A 17618-nucleotide genomic window follows, 5' to 3' on the forward strand; every position below is an offset into this window, starting at 1 on the left:
AAGCACCACTTGCAGATCCCACACCTAGCGGCTAGTTGTTGCCAAGTAACATAGAACATAAACATTGAGCATGAATGTACATCCATTTAATTTCAGGCACCGCTCAGGAGCTCGGTGCAAACACGGTCAAGCGTGTGCTGCGAAATGACTGGCAGGTGGCGGCCATGTTTGTGGAGTAACCCGCTTGACAGCAGGAATCTATTTACTTACTGTATGACTTGAAATAAAAATGGCTTCACTATAACTGGCGTACATCTGAAACTACTCAGGGCTCACGAGAGAAATAGCTGAGAAATAAAGCCGAAAGCGGGCAGTTCCGCGTCGTACAAACTGGACGTCTAAAACGCTAAACACCCGAGTCATCGTACGTCAGGGTGCAGTCGATAAACATGAAGAAAAGGACACCACAGAGCGTAAAAAGCGAAACAAAGACAAACAAATCACACAGTCACAGCAGCATAGGATCAGATTCAGGTAAGGGGCGTGGCCTGAAGTTAAAGGCTTAAAGAACTGATTCAACAGACGATAAAGTTGATTCGTATGTTTAATACAGACGCAGTCCTCCGTTTCCTGCAGTTGTCGCGGTTACTGAAACGTGATTTAGACGTGCAGTGGCGATCATCGTTCCTTATGTGTTGCAAAACTTTATATATATATATATATATATATAAAAAAAAAAAAAAAGACACACACTTATGAGGAACACCATACACCTTTTAGCTTGGTCTCGTTTGAAAAGGTCGCTTGTTTACTGATCCGAAGCATCGGATCGTTAGCTGACGAGTCGAGTGGGACGTATTCGGGCGAGGAGAAACGTCTAAACCCTGCACGGGGCGAGCTGAACCTTCACACAACACGTCCTTTTCATTAATCTCCCTTAATGTGCTTTTTGAATTGAATCCAGTACATTACGCCAAGCTGACGCACTCGAAATCTTGAACCTCCGAGTCCACTCTCTGCAGCAAAAGAGAAGCTCAGGCGCACTTGGACTTGGATGCGCGAGAGAGAGAGAGAGAGAGAGCAGAAATGAGAAAGAAAGAAAGTAAGAAAGAAGGGGGAGAGAATGGCCCCGTGGATAATAACCTCCCCTGGTCAGAGTCACTCCCTGTCTTTCTCTCTCTTTCTCCCTCTCGGCAGGGACGGCGTGGATGAAAAGGCCAGCGGAGCCAGACTCCAACTGCGGCTCCATTAAACACACTCTCGGTTCTCGCATATAAATATTGATGCCTTGGTGAAGCTGCGGGCTACGCTCTTTTTTCCCCCCTCTCTCTCTCTCTCTCTCTCTCACACACACACACACACACACACACACACACACACACACACACCACAGGGATGAAATGAAAGACAGGAATGAACAGAGAGGTGAGCCAGCTGTGAATAAGGCTACTGGAGATTTCTGTGTGATGGTCAGAATTGGATATGTGTGTGTGAAGAAAAATGTGCTGCCCACAGACCATTAAATATAATACAATGCCACTATGTGTATCCGTATCCAGACTGAAACCTGAAGTGGGCGTGGCCTAAATCTGTTTAAAAAAAAAAAAAATTTATTTAATTCACTGTGAAACCTGGATGTATAAATGTCAGCATGGTGTGTGAGTTCTGGCTCTGACAGTTCCTCATCCTCAGCTACCTCACTCCAGTTCATAATCGGTCTCAAACAGAGATGTGGGCGGGGCTGTTTTGGTTTGTTTTTTGGTTTTTAATCCCACCTACAAAGTTTTCTTTGCACCAACTTGTGAAATTATTATTATTTTTTTGCGCATTTTAGTTCCCAAAATATAAACAACTTCAACCACAGGGACTCTGACCAGGCGGTTACTAAGGATGAAGAAAGGACGTATCCTCACGCAGGATCCCAACCCCGACGCACACCTCGAACGCTCCGCCTATTTACATCCGCGTTCGTATCCGATTAAAACCACATTCTGAATAACGTGTTCGTATCCAGTTACGTGCCTGGAACACGTACGGCTCAATAAATAAATTAAACGCAATAAAACATCATGAATGAAACCGTTGAGCGATTAGTGCTCAGCACAATTACCGTAAATAAATTAACACGAATGAAATGTAAAAAAAAAAAAAAAAAGAAGACAAAATGAACATCACGACATGTTGCTAAAAGGTACGAGTTTGGGTGTGAAGTGTGTACGGGCGATAACGTTGTGCCACAGAACACGATTTTTATATAGTGACTATAGTCTCGGAGTCAAAAGGGGGTGGAGCTTAATTAGCATTTTCAAATAGAACTTTCTAGGCAGCTGGGAAGTGGGTAAATAGAACTGGGACACTGAACACGAGCCAGCTGTAAGACTGCGATTTAGCTTCGGTCATCGGAGTGACACGGAAAACAGAATACGTGTCAGCATTCAGAATAAAAGTCAGAATAAAAGTCAACATTTTCCTCGGTGAATTACTGAGAGGAAAAAAACTCCGCATGGCTAAAATGTTTAACTGTTTAGCGTCAACTGCCGACCAAACGTCTAGACGTCCCCACCATACTGAGGAACGTCACCGGCCTCACAACTACCACAGACAGCTGTGTTCCAGATTCACAAACACCACAGACCATGGAGCGAGGTGTTTGATCTGTGCTGCTTAGCATAAAACTCCGATATTCATGTCACAATATAACAGTCAGGCATCGTTAGCTAAACTAGCCAGCTGTCTAAACACAACACTAATCTAGCTTAGCTTAGGTTAAGGTTATCTCTCCAGCCCTAGCTAATATTTACTGCGTGAACAGGGCGGCTAGCACGCTAATCAGTAACCGGGGGTTACGTTTTATAAGAAGGACGGCTGAATATTCACAAACAAATAAGCTAGCTGATGTGAGGTCGACTATTGTGCTCATGTTATATGATCAGGTCTGTGATTGGCTGATGAATTTAAGCTCCACCCACGTCGACCCAGAGACCGGACATGCCAAACAGTAGCTGTGAATACACTTCTATAAGAACGGCAGCCAAATATTTACAAACAGGAAATAAAACACCACACACACACACACACACACACACACACACACACACACTCTTCCCTGTCTAGTTAAAGCAGCAGAACAGTGAGCAGGACTCTGGGGGGTCTGGGCTCTGGAACTTTCCCGAGGTGGGCGTGTCCATGCACTGAGCGATGAACATGTGCAGGTCTGACACATGAGGAGCCTCGTGAGCTTGTTGCTATGGAAACACACACATACAAAAACACAACACATGCTTTCATTAATCTGTGCATGTATAACCATCAGTGCACAGATGGTGATGTCACAACTAACGAGTGCGATCCCCTGCCTCATTCTCTCTCTGCCTCACTTCCTGCCTCGCTCACTCCATGCCTCGCTCACTCACTCACTGCTTCATTCCCTCCCTCACTCAATACCAGCCTCACTCACTGCCTGCCTCACTCGATCACTCACTGCCTCATTCCCTCCTTCGGTCACTGCCTCACTCACTGCTTCATTCCCTCCCTCACTCAATACCAGCCTCACTCACTGCCTGCCTCACTCGATCACTCACTGTCTCATTCCCTCCTTCAGTCACTGCCTCACTCACTGCTTCATTCCCTCCCTCACTCAATACCAGCCTCACTCACTGCCTGCCTCACTCGATCACTCACTGCCTCATTCCCTCCTTCAGTCACTGCCTCACTCACTGCTTCATTCCCTCCCCCACTCGATCACTCACGCCTCATTCCCTCCTTCAGTCACTGCCTCACTCACTGCCTTGTTCACTGCCTGCCTGACTCATTGCCTCACCTCACTGCTTCATTCCCTCCCTCACTCAATACCAGCCTCACTCACTGCCTGCCTCACTCGATCACTCACTGCCTCAGTCGCTCTCAGCCTCACTCATTGCCTGCCTCACTAAATTATTCACTGCCTCATTCCCTCCTTCAGTCACTGCCTCACTCGCTGCCTCGTCCACTGCCTCCCTGACTCATTGCCTGCCTCACTAAATTATTCACTGCCTCATTCCCTCCTTCAGTCACTGCCTCACTCACTGCCTCGTTCACTGCCTGCCTGACTTATTGCCTCACTCACTAAGTCACCACTTGCCGCACTCCCTCAGTGCCTAATTCATTCAATGCCTCACGCACAGCTTCAATTTCTCCCTCACTCAGTGCCTACCTCACTCTGTCTCACTGCCTGCTTCATTCATTGCCTCACTTACTCTCTCACTACCTGCCTCACTCCCTCGCTCAGTCCCTCATTCACTGCCTCACTCCTTCACTTATTCAATGCCTGCCTCACTTCCTTCCTTGCTCCATATCTTTTGTAGTGTAATTTTTTGTACAGAATAAGACATAAATGCAGTTGCATGAAATTATAATGTTAAGTAATTAATATTAATATTTCCCAATTATATAATAATTACTAGAATATCATGAGTTAATTGATATTACTATCATCATTAATAATAATAATAAAATGTAAAGGACGTTTCTCTCTCTGCCCCTGACCCCCCGCCTCCTCTGACTCACGGTGATGGTGTCGTAGGCGCCGGTGATGAGGGCGATGAAGAGCGACAGCACCATGTAGATGAAGAGCGAGATGAAGGTGTAGAGGTAAAGCTGACTGAAGACCCACACCAGCGTGCTGCTGCGCTCCACCTCCGAGAACGTCGCGAACATGTCGTCTCCGTTTATCAGCGAGAACAGACACTCCGACACTGTGGACAGGGAACGGAACTGACACACACACACACACACACACACACACACACACACACACACACGGAGAGGAAATGAGTGTGAAATCAGTGTGACATCTTACACTAGATTCATACACAGCGTATTGTGCTAGAAATCACTCCGAAATTGTTTATTCATGTTTGTGTGTGTTACATTATGTGTGTGTGTGTGTGTGTGCTCGTGTGGGTATTTGTGTTACTTCAGCAATGGTATAGTGTGTATGTGTGTTACTTTAGCGTGAGATAGAGTGCATGTGTGTTACAGTGTGTGTGTGTTACTTTAGTGTGAGATAGAGTGCATGTGTGTTACAGTGTGTGTGTGTTACTTTAGCGTGGTAGGGTCCCAGGACGATCCAGCCACAGAAGCAGTAGCCCATATAGATGGCAGCAGCGCAGCAGCAGAAGCGGATGACGTTTGGAAACGCAGCTCTCAGGGTCACGATCAGGATCTACACACACACACACACACACACACACACACACATACACACACACACGCAGAGTGAGAAAACACCGTGCTACACAACTATCTATTGTACAGTGCTGATAACCAGTCACGCACATTATTCACACACACACACACACACACTCTCACACACGCATGCACACACGCACTGTGTGTTAATACCTGAGACTATCTGTTCCGTGTACATTTGTAGAAACTTACATTGTATTTCTGGAAGAAGCTGAGGTAGCGGATCACTCCCACCCACACCAGCAGCGTCGACGTGCCCATCAGGATCCCACACACGTCATAGGACGCCAGGTTCTACAGTACCATGCACACACACACACACACACACTTTTACTTTGTATAATGTGTAACGACTAATACGACACTGCAACCTTCAAAAAGAAAGAAAGAAAGAAAAATTTTATCATGCAGTTCCTGGTATGAACACTGGGTGACACTGTACTTCAGATCAGCTCCCATCCGCTTCTTCAAAATATTAATGAGAATGCTGTTGTGTGTGTGTGTGTGTGTGTAAACCTTGGTCTCAATGCCGATCTTGATGAAGGAGGCGATGATGGTGAGAACGTCGCTGATGATGAGGAGTAAATACCAGCCGTTAATGAACTCCAGTCGGTCTCCCCAACACACACTCCGGCTCAGAGACTGCCTGAAGTAGCGCACAAACTCCTACACACACACCCACACACACACACACACCACAAATAACATCTTTACACTTCATCCATCCATTCATCCACTCCTTTGTCCTTCTCTCCAACCAAAAATCCATTCCATGCTTCATTCCATTCCTCCCTTCATTTAGTCCCCAGAAAATCACCCCATCCATCTCCACTGATCCCTAACAGCATCCTCACCCACTACTCCATCTATCTCTATTCATTCCCTATTTTATCCGTCCATCCATAATGCTATAAGTCTTTTGCTTCATCCATGCCTTAATCCATCCCTTCACTAATCTCTATATAGTACATCTATAAATCTAATCATCCCTCCATTCACTTTTATCCATCTCGCCGTCACTCCACCCTTTCCCTCCATCCCTCCCTTCCTCCTCCCCCCACATACATTTTGCAGTATGATTCCTCGGAGTATGGATCGTCCACACAGCGCCAGCGAGAGGCCACAAACTACCGCCACCAACACGTCAAATGCCACCCGCATGTGGTTCTCCTCTAACAGATGGACAGAGAGAGAGAGAGAGAGAGAGAGAGATGGATGAACAACTACAAATATACAAATACAAGTTCAGATATCAAAGAGTTTCAAGGATAAAAGGAATTTGAGCTACGAGCTCTGGTACAAGCAGTGATTAAGGGAGCCAAGCACTTTTTTTTTGCCCAACTCTTTAGCATTGAAGGAAGACCGCAAATCACAGAGACCATTAGCTTAAAAATCTGAAAAACAACACTTGTTCAGACTGATCAGGATGCTGTGATCCAAATTTCATGACGACTGGACAAAATCTGTAAAAAGCTTTTGTTGCATTTCAAAATGGCCGACTTCACAAATTCATTACATCCTGAACACCAGAGTTTGCTTTTGCTTTGTTTTTTTTAAAAACCAAATCTGCATGTGGTTTTACACCAAATCAATGCGAGAGTGTGTTAATGTGTGATCTTACTGTGTCCAGACACACTGGGATCCCTGCACACTCTGATCACGGCCTGGTTATGCAGACTGATCTTCACTTTCCCGCTGTGGGCTCTGTTATCAAAGAGGATCTGAGAGAAAACACACACACACACACACACACACACACACACACACACACACACACACACACACACACAGGTGTACATGTGATGGAAAACCCTGATACACTTGATTTAGATCACTTCCACAATTTCACTACTTTTAGCTGGAATCCAGGTTGTGTTCAGACTCTGGACTCACAAACAATAATATAAAACAAACGCACAAGAAGAGATTAAAGAATTAGGCATCATAATAGATATTAAAGAGTTATTTATAACTGTACAAACAACAATAATAACAACAACAAAGAGAAAAGTGTATCACCAAATAAGCTTTAATTGTACTTCACGCTTTACATCACTTCATAAGTTCCTCTTAAATTAGTGACTGCACACCTTCCAGCGCTTTAAAGTGGTTTGGCCGAGTTCCTTCGTATGGGCGTGTGCGTGTGTGTGTGTGTGTGTGTACTGATAACGACGGGGCTTACTGTTACAGAGAAGGTGTAGCAGTCGGGAAGCTCATTGTTGATGATCGTCTGGATATTTATGGCCTTTAGTTTGAACTCGATGGTCACATTGATCAGCCTACAGGAAGAGGAAAGGAGAGAGAGAGAGAATGTTGTGCATTCACTCATATACAGTAAGTGGAAATGTATTATTGATATTTAATCACAGCGCTGATTAATACTCGATTCTGATTGGTCAGAAGGTGTTAGTTCATTTTTTCTATAAGCAGCAGCTCTGACAGTAGTACAGGTTTATATTAATGCACTCGTTCCAACATGCTTTCTATTCAGTCCCTCCAGGATTCGGCCATTTTGGAAGCGCAGAAACGGAAGCAAAAATCAAAGAAACGCAGCGATATTCGGAGGGGCGTGCAATTTTTCAGAATTTCCGCAGATTTCCCACACAACGCGCGTTCAGCCAGAGCCCTCTTCGTGCGTTGAACACGAGTGCAGCTAAAAGGTCTCGTTTACCAACAAACATCACTGTGAAAGAGCGCACGGAAGTATTTCGTGCGGTTGCAATTTCCCCGAAATATTTTCCTGCAAATAAAGCACGAAAACAAGTCAACAAATTCCGATAAAAGCTGGAAAACAAACCTCGGCGAAATCCTGTACGTTCGGATTATAGTAACAGCTCACACACAAGGACTTGTACGGTAATCGCTCCACATAAACAGACGTTAAAACGTGATGAATCGCTGACGTGGTGGCGTTTTCTGGAAGGACGCGTATATTAACGTTAACGGAAGGAATCTCCGGAGTCAGCGCTTTACTCTTCTTTGCGGTTTCTCGGCTGCACTGTTGTTGTTGTTTTTGTTTCCTTATTAACTTGAAGAGAAAAGAAGAGAGGCGAAGCGGTGAAGGAGCGACTGTTTATCGCTGCTGTAATGCAAGCGCAAACAGGAACTAACTCGTTTCAGGGACGTTCCGCAAACATTAAACGTGTCTATAAACGGATAAAAAGTACAACACGTCACCATCTAATATGAAATTGGAACTGCTGGGAAATGACTGTGGTGTGAGAGGAGGAAACGCTTCAGGACGTGCTGTTATAAGAAAGTAATCAACTTCAGGGGGGTAAGGGGGGTAACGCCGCTTCTTCACACCACTCCGTCCTTGATTGTTTTCCCGTGACAGCATGACGAGTGTTTTATACTTTATTTAAAATCACAATGATTTTCACCGAGTCCTACTTGTGGAATTGGAGGGTGAAGTTCTTGTAGTGTTCTGGGAGAGGAGCTGAAGGGTCTGTGGGAGGATCCACACCTATACAGTCTGGGAAAGAGAAAGAGAGAGAGAGAGAGAGAGACAGAGAGAGAGAGACAAAGAGCATGAGAGAGAGAAAGAGAGAAATAGAGAGAGAGAGAGGGAGAGAGAGAGAGAGAGAGAGAGAGAGAGAGCTCTGTATCTTAATAAATTAATTAATAAATAAAAATGTATGCTGTATATAAGACCGGTAGGTTCGCTCGACTCGGCGTACACACACACACACACACACAAGCAGAGGAAACGAGAGGAAGGAGGTTTACCCCTGATGACGTGAGGGTCGATAATGAAGGTGTCGTTCACTGGGTCAATGCTGCCCTTCTTATAGTAGTGCTGACACAGAGAGAGGGCGCTGTCGTTCACTCCCAAACCCAACACGTAGGCGTAGCGGCCCACTGCGTTCTGAGGAAGAGTCAGATACTGGGGGGGGTAGAGCACAAGATAGAGAGAGACAGACAGACAGACAGACAGACAGACAGAGAGATGGACAGAGAGATAGAGAGACAGAGAGAAAGATAGACAGAGATAGACAGAGCGATAGAGACAGACCGAGAGAAAGATAGACAGAGCAATAAAGAGACAGACCAAGATATAGACAGAGAGATGGACAGAGACAGAGAGACAGAGAGATAGAGAGACAGAGAGACAGAAAGATAGAGAGACAGAGAGAGCGATAGAGAGACAGAGAGATAGAGAGATGACAGAGAGATGGACAGAGAGAGAGAGACAGAGAGATAGAGAGACAGAGATAGACAGAGACAGAGAGACAGAAAGATAGAGAGACAGAGAGAGCGATAGAGAGACAGAGATAGAGAGAGAGACAGAGAGACAGACAGAGAGATGGACAGAGAGAGATAGAGAAAGAGAGAGAAAGACAGAGAGGCTCATTGAATAGAACTGGAAAGGAAACATTGTGTTGTATGTAATTATATTCACGTCCCTTGTATATTCCGCAGCACTCAGTCTGAGACTCTCAGATCACACAATATAATTTTATTATGTTTATTAAGTTACTTTGTATTTGTACAGTGTATAAACAGCGCGTAGTGTGTCTTTAATCCGCAGAGCTACACATGTGTTTATTAAATCATTCTCATCAGAATTTCTCCGTATCCCGTGACTGATAGTGTGTTACACTCTAACTCATGCGTCACTGTCACATTCAGCAGATGCTCCACGCCTGAGGAGAGAACAGCAGAAGAAAAGACGTCTTCCCAGCTTTCATGCAGTGCATACTGCGCCATCTACAGGCCTGAGCACGTAACTGCCAGACCTTTCCATGCCAAATACTAGAGTCCTTCAGACTGGTGAAATAATTACTGAGATGGAGATGTTCCTCAAGATGACGTCATCTCTATTCACGTCTTTAACGTTTCTGCCTGGACACGCTTCTTCTAAATGATTTCTAACTAAAATGGAATAACGCTAAAAACACTAAAAGGAAAAAAAGACACGAGACAAAATCTGCTGCCTGTGTGTGTGTGTGTGTGTGTGTGTGTGTATATAATAATGATAATGAGTCTTTATTGGTCACATATACAGTAGAGCACAGTGAAATTGTTCTCTTCACATACCCCAGCCTGTCATGAAGTTGGGGTCAGAGCGCAGGGTTAGTCGTGATACAGCGCCCCCTGGAGCAGAGAGGGTTAAGGGCCTTGCTCAAGGGCCCAACAGTGGCAGCCTGGCAGTGCTGGGGCTTGAACCCCCGACAATTCCGATCAGTAACCCAGAGTCTTAACTGCTAAGCCACCACTGCCCCATATATGTACGAGTGTGTGTACCTGCTCTATGGCGTAGTTGATGTGCTGATGGACGTCGCTCTGTGTATGTGAGTGTGTGTATGAGTGCGTGTACCTGCTCTATGGCGTAGTTGATATGCTGATGGACGTCGCTCTGTGTGTGTACGGCGAACCCGTCTGTGTCGTCCTGATAGTCCTGCAGGAAGAGATGCCTAAACGAGTCTGTGTTCTCATCCTTAAACATCACCACCATCTGATTACTCAAACCAAACAGCACCAACTACAGGGAAAAGGGGGGGAGAGGGAGAGAGAGAGAGAGAGAGAGAGAGATAGAGAGAGAGAGAGAGAGAGAGAGATAGAGAGAGAGTGAGTGTGTGTCTCAGGGATATTTTGCATTTCACATGTTTTCAGAAGAAACTATTTGCAGTTGGTTTCTATAGATGTTTGTGGAGCAGGAGAACGTTAATAACGACAGAGCCTCAAACTAAACGGAAGTCGAGAGGAGATCACAGTTGATGTATGTAGGCTAAAGAAAGATCTAGAGAATGTTTACAGTAAACTCATAACCGGCAGTCGAGAGCCAACATCACACGGTCATCCGGCGTACAGTCTAGCAGCTCGCTTTGAGGTGTTTGAGACGTTGTTGAACTGTGGTCCATACAGCTTCTCATCGCAGTGTGTGAGACGAACGCAGAAGACCTGATGTCAGTAAAAAGGGTTGCCAGGTTTCAGCTAAATATCCAGCTAGATCTCAAAAACCACACAAAAGACCTGAAACCACCCCAAAAGATTTGGGCACTGGGAAAAACCCCACATTTTTCTTCTTTCCCTCGGCATTTCTAAAAAGATCACAGCAGTGTGCACGCGTTTCTGATTACCCACTACATCATTCTAAATTACATTTCACCATTTTTTTCAGTTTCATTTTGATTAATTACTATAAAAAAAGATCTTAATAAACACTGAATTCTGTTAAACTCAGTGTTGCTCCAAAACAATGACAACATTCACATTTAGAAGATATACGTGTTCAGAATGTACTCTCGCTCTCTCTCTCTACCACCGATACGGATCAACAATTCTGATGACGTCGTCCGACACTTCAGCTTCTCCTCAGATTTTCTGTCCTATCAAACGCTCTCTAGAATCTGAAGTGTCCCGCCAACGACGTTAAACAAATCACCTTGCCTAAACGCTGTTGGCTATTTAAAAGTGGGGAGGAGCCACACGATATGTCCCGCCCTGACTTCCTGCTTCAGTGGAAATTACATCAACACACCGAATAACGCTGCGTGTTTTAAGGCTTTTCACTGGGACTTGAACCGTCCTGTCCGCTGCTCTTTTACTCCACTGAACCTGGTCACGGCGTGAGCGCGGGGCAGACTGATCCCTGCCCAAATCGGCCTCTATTAGCGAGTGTTGCAGTTCCTGTTTTTGTCCACTAGGTGCAATGTTAATTGTAAGGAGCTAAACAGTACCATGAGCACACCCCACCACGATCTAAAAAAAACATCTTTAAAAAAAACAAAACAAAAAAAAAACAAGGCCGAGCACATCCATGGAACACCACCTTATAATCTGTGAATCAGCAGCATATATATATATATATATATATATATATATATATATATATATATATATATATATATATATATATATATATATATATATATATATATATATTTGAATCACTAGCCACTAAAACGATTTAAATGGAATTTAAAATATAACTAGTTGAGAAGGGCTTTATGAAGGTGAAGATTTGTTTTGTACAATGTGTGTTTTAAATAAAAGTGACGCGGTGATAGAACACCATCCAAGTCGTAACCACAGCGTCTATCATTTAACGCTAGTCATGGTGGCGGAGGCTAGTCCACTTATTACGAGGAAACCAAACGCAGTACGTGTGCGCTCATTTTGACAACAGCTCAGGTGTGTGTCAGAGCAAGGCGCGCGCTGAGACCTGCACGGTGACGATGATGATCTTCAGCAGCTGCAGCACCAGCTTGTAGGGTTTGCGGCCCTTGGCGTGGTATTTATCGCACGGGCTCATGAAGAAGTACTTCAGCTTCCTGCGCAGCGCCTCTTCCTCCGCCAAGTCTTCCTCCTGCGCCTCTTTCTGCAGAGACGACCCCTGGAGGTCCAGAGAGGGCCGGATTCCGTGACCTCCATCGCTGAGGTCAACGGGACTGGGGTCAAAGGTCACAGAGGTCAGCAGTTTCTCCTTCTCTGTAGCAGATATTAGAAATAAGAGAGAAATAAAAATATGCAGAGTTCCTACAATTCCAATTAGATGAATAATATGAACGCGGTCAGAGATGCTGAATTTCCTCGGCTATTGCGAAATGATTAAAGAAGAAGAAGAGAAAAGAAAGAGGAAATGCTTTTGTCAACAAACCCGCGTCCTCCTCTCGTGCCGGATGCTGTGGTTGTGAGAGAGAGGTTGCCATGCACACACGCTGGGAATTTTATGCTGATTAAAAACCTCAAAACAATTAAGAGATAAACAAAAATCCTCAACAAAACAACCGTCAGAACTGCAGAAATGAAGAAAGCACGCGAATATCAGACGCGTCCAACCTGAACTGCCATAATAACAGAGATGTCAACAGAGCGAAATATCCAATAGCACTTCCGGGTTAGTCACGTGACCGCGCACTACGTCACCATCACTCTATCGATATAAGCTGTCACAAGAATAGGATGATATATACATATATATACACACACGGCATCACATAGACATTCCTTATAGTTAGTGTTTACATTTCTAAGTGCAGAGACATTCCGTCATTGAATATCCTTCAGAGCAATATTTAAAATAATAATAAATAAATAAATATAAAGGTAAGTAAGATTGCACTCAAATCTCATTTCCCCTAAAAACCCTTTGTAAGATGAAGAACACAGAAAAGTTCACTGAAGTCTCTTAAATAATCATCACATCTGTTTCTGTTTTTCTCTCTCTCTCTCTCTCTCTCTCTCTCTCTCTCTCTCTCTCTCTCTCTCTCTCTCTCTCTCTCTCTCTCTCTCTCTCTCTCTCTCTCTCTCTCTCTCTCTGTGTGTGTGTGGCAGTCTTGTTAGCGAATACAGTGGTTCGGAAGCTTTTTGGACCCCTTTAACTGCAAAATAAATTCCACAGACTTGTAATGAACATCATTTACGTTGGTCAAATAATAAATAAATAAATAAGATTCATAAAGGTTTCTATACCTGATTTTTTCCCTCTAACTTCAGGGACTAATGGGATTTAAACTACATATACATGATTTTGCATTTATTATTCATTTACTTTTTTTTATTTACACTCATTTTTTATTAATTCTTTTTTTCTCTACAGGTGAATAATTAAAGGGCATTAATATTGGACGGTGGCTTAGTGGTCAGCACGTTCGCCTCACACCGGCAGGGTTGAGGGTTCAATTCCCGCCGCAGCCCTGTGTGTGTGGGAGACATTCTCCCTGTGCTGTGGGGGTTTCCCAGGGGTAATCCTGTTTCCTCCCACTTCCTTGGCATGTCCAAAGTAAGTATGCCCTGTGATGCCCTGTCCAGGGTATACCCTGCACCTTGTGCTCGATGCTCCCTGGGATAGGCTCCAGGTTCCCTGCGACCCTGAAGTATAAGCGGTACAGAAGATGGATGGATTGGATGAAAGGGTAGATATGTACGGCTTGTGATTTCCACTACTGTAACAAAACACTAAAAATCACAGAGCCCTGGGGATTCTCCAACACTACTTTAAAATCCGCTGAGCTAATATATATTATATTATATACACTTATAACTATATACTGTATGTGTGCCGTTTAAATGTGCATGGAAACTATACATCATTAATAATATTATCAATACATTATAAACATACATCACCATGTAATACACACTTTCTGCTGTACACAATGTGCATTTATTGTCAAAGAAGAAGTCATTTCTCTTTACAACACAGAAAAAGGAAGTCACATCGGGGCCAGGAGGAAGCTGTACTCAGGATAAATAATGAACAGTAAACTGAATCCCATAATCAGAGCTGAGGAAAGACTGAACACACTCAGACATCCACTGATAACTGACCCGACACTTAATAATCGTTCACACACACATATCCTGTTCTCCAAGTGCTCATGCTGTAGAAAAGTGAAGCAATAAATAAGACTTTCGTCATGGGTCAGTTCCTGTTCGTGGTTTTAAATCAACCACAAGAAGCGGAAACAGGGTTTCTCTGGTGTCAGGTTTTTCATTCAGGTCAGCATTATGAGTTATATAATCAATCAGAGTGTACACTCGCTCTCTGAGCAGACGAAACAAGTTGCGTTTTCTTATCATTCGGGCAAAGGAACCTGCGTAAACGTAAATTTTGCACCTTCTCCACTTCTCGTAGGAGTGGACTTCGTGTACAGACAGCGCACGCTGCTCTCGGGCTCCGCCGCTCTACCTCCCGTCCAGCTGCTTGTCCCGGGCGATGACGGCTTCGTCGAATTTGATCATGAGCGTGGTGCCCTTGTGCCAGTGCGCTGTGACTTTGGCGGGGAAGCCGCTGTGAGTGAGGAAGGCCTCCACCATGCCGGCGGTGAAGGCGGCGCAGTTCAGCGTGCTGTTCTCTTTAGGCACGGATATGAACGCGTTCACCAGCGGCTCCTTCTCGATGATGTAGTACGTCTTGTCGTCGTCGTTGGCCTGCTCCAGCTTGTCTGCTTCCTTACCGAACAGAGACTTCCACACGGACACCTACAAACAACACACAAATCCAACACTTCATATTTAACAGGTTATGTCACGGCCTTCGCACCCTGTGTAGTGCACTTTACGTACAATATATATCTCGTATCATATAGAACACCAATATTGGTTACAAAAAGTCACTTTTTTAAAGGTTTTATAAGTATTGCTATAGCTTTTTACAACTTTTAATTTTTTTTTTTTTAATCTACTGCAAGTCTGTCAACTCTGGAATGTCAGCTACTCATAGATATTGATTTGTTGTTTATAGAACAGTTGTATAAAAGCTAGATCACGCTGGGACTCATGTGCCCACACTGAACATCAGCACGGCTGTGATTTCCTGCGGCCCTGTGACTACGGCCGAGCTGATATTCAGCGCAACAGCGCTCCAGCTCGTGTGATATCGCTCAATTACATGAGTATAATCCATGACTAGCAAAGCCAGTCTTAAATGTTTCCCTAATAGAGAAGTGGATGCTACACACCGGTGGTGGTTGAGGAGATTCTCCCCCCATACTATGGAAAGAGCTTTGAGTGTCTATAAAAGCGCTATATAAATGTAACTGTAATTATAAAATGATTCCCTAGATCAGTGGTTCTCAAACGTTTTCTATCCAAGGAGCCATTTTAACTGTAAAGGAACTTCCACGGACCCCCTCAAGTCCACGTGAATCTGGGTAAATCTGAAAGCACACCTGTTATCCAGTCCGATGGCGTTGCTATAGATTAATATCACTTTGTACAAAGTCAATAAATGGCTGACGGAAATGACGCAGGTCAAAGCTTGTTACGTTGTTTTACGCAGACGCGGTATAGGGATGCGAGACGTTTCAGCGTGGACGAGCAGTTTTTGGAAAACGTTTCGAAAGTGCAGTTTTCAGATCCTATCCGAATTAACGTGGACGTAGTCTTGGTACGGATTTATTTTGCGAATATTATTTATATTCTTCAAATAATATCTGTCGGAGCCACGTGGCTTTTTCTCTTTCGAATTTCAGCCGACTGAACAAAGGTCCGAGTTGACATTGGTGCTTGGACCCCTAAATATAATCACTTCGATAACGTGGCTTGCGATTTCCACCACTGGAACAAAATCAAAAATAAATAAAGGAACGTTTCATGGATCCCTGGGTGTTTTTAGAAGCACCGCCTTAAACAGGTGCTCTACACTGGGTGTGAAATAATGCCTCTTTAGTACAGAAGTTATACCTGGAGAGGTATACAGGTGCATCTCAAAAAAATGCCAATATCGTAATTGAATGCAAAAAGTGGACTTTTTATATATTCTACATTCATTACACATAAAGTGAAATATTTCAAGCATTTTTGCGTTATAATCTCGATGATTACGGCTTACAGCTCACGGAAATCAAAATCCAGTATCTCAAAATATTACAATAAAGAATTAATAATACAGAAATGTCGACTTTGTGAAAAGTATGTTCATTTATTAAAAATATATTTTTCCTCGATATTAATTTTTTTGAGATGCAGGCAGTGATGTAGTGCGTGATAATTTTTTTTTAAAGAAGCTGTGCCTTGATGAAGAGGAGGATGTTCAGCACTTTGGTCTCCCTCTTGCCGTTCTTCTCCCGCAGCACCAGCAGGTCGAGCAGGGACGCTCCCACTGCCCGGCCCATGTCCGCCAGGCGGCCCTGCAGCTCGGACACGGAGTACACGCGGCTCTGGCAGTACTGCACTATCTCCGAGAAGAGCAGCGCGAAGGCGCTCAGACTCACTTCCGTCCTGGGCCGGGACAGAGAGCGCTCCAGCACTAAAGACTTCCCTTTGGTGAAGCGAATGTCCATGTTCCTGTCCGTGTGTAAACAACAACAACAACCACACGGAGTGTTACTGTGTTTGTTCGTGGATAAATCGCGATAAAAGCAATGAGATTGAGGTTTCAAATAATTACTGATATTTTACAACAATATCAGTTGAATTAATGAATTAAAATTCAATATTTCATAACATTCAAAACCAAGAAGCCTCACTTCAATTATTTCCGGTTTTCTTCTTCTTCGTATTTGATCCGCGGCTTTAATGTGTTACTGCCACCTGCAGGCCTGGCGTATTCGCACTGGCCCATTAGTTTTGTCTACTTTTATTAGTTTATTTGATTGGAGACTGATGTGTTACTGCCACCTATAGGACTGGAGTATTGGAATATGTCTGCTAGTTGTGTCCGCTTTCATTAGTTTATTTGAGTCGAGGCTTTGACGTGTTACTGCCACCTATAGGACTGGAGTATGGGTATTTTTGCAGTTAGTTTATTTATTTTGATTTATTTATTTTTATTGAACATAATACAAAATATACGTTTATTATGGCATTCATGAATTCAAATAAATAAAGCAGTACAGTAAATATATATACAAAAAAGAGGGGTCTTTTCATTCACCCGCAAACCAAAGTCCCCCCATACATTTGAATGATGGAAGATAGCGACAAGCAAAATCCTTTTTAAATGCAGAGAAATAAGTTTTTGTCTTCATGTACTTACATTTATGGATAAAGGGTTTAAC

At 43.8% G+C, this 17618-nt stretch overlaps 2 protein-coding genes across 2 annotated transcripts; both read right to left on the minus strand.

The window, feature by feature from the left end:
- Positions 1 to 1536: 1536 nt before the first annotated feature.
- On the minus strand, positions 1537 to 13256 carry mcoln1b (mucolipin TRP cation channel 1b). Its single transcript, XM_017481609.3, has 13 exons — positions 12773 to 13256; positions 12338 to 12603; positions 10490 to 10654; positions 8899 to 9055; positions 8563 to 8644; positions 7352 to 7448; positions 6791 to 6890; positions 6235 to 6341; positions 5686 to 5835; positions 5362 to 5463; positions 5021 to 5143; positions 4486 to 4692; positions 1537 to 3185 (listed from the first exon to the last, which is right to left on the minus strand). The coding sequence occupies exons 1-13, from the start codon at positions 12822 to 12824 to the stop codon at positions 3051 to 3053; spliced, it is 1743 nt and encodes a 580-aa protein (XP_017337098.1). The 5' UTR covers positions 12825 to 13256; the 3' UTR covers positions 1537 to 3050.
- A 1002-nt stretch (positions 13257 to 14258) lies between these two features.
- Positions 14259 to 17181, minus strand: LOC108272849 (trafficking protein particle complex subunit 5). The gene is made up of 3 exons (XM_017481655.3): positions 17088 to 17181; positions 16632 to 16905; positions 14259 to 15099 (listed from the first exon to the last, which is right to left on the minus strand). The coding sequence occupies exons 2-3, from the start codon at positions 16899 to 16901 to the stop codon at positions 14803 to 14805; spliced, it is 567 nt and encodes a 188-aa protein (XP_017337144.1). The 5' UTR covers positions 16902 to 16905; positions 17088 to 17181; the 3' UTR covers positions 14259 to 14802.
- Positions 17182 to 17618: the final 437 nt, after the last annotated feature.

Source organism: Ictalurus punctatus, chromosome 12 (genome assembly GCF_001660625.3).
Source record: "Ictalurus punctatus breed USDA103 chromosome 12, Coco_2.0, whole genome shotgun sequence".
Classification (NCBI taxonomy): domain Eukaryota; kingdom Metazoa; phylum Chordata; class Actinopteri; order Siluriformes; family Ictaluridae; genus Ictalurus; species Ictalurus punctatus.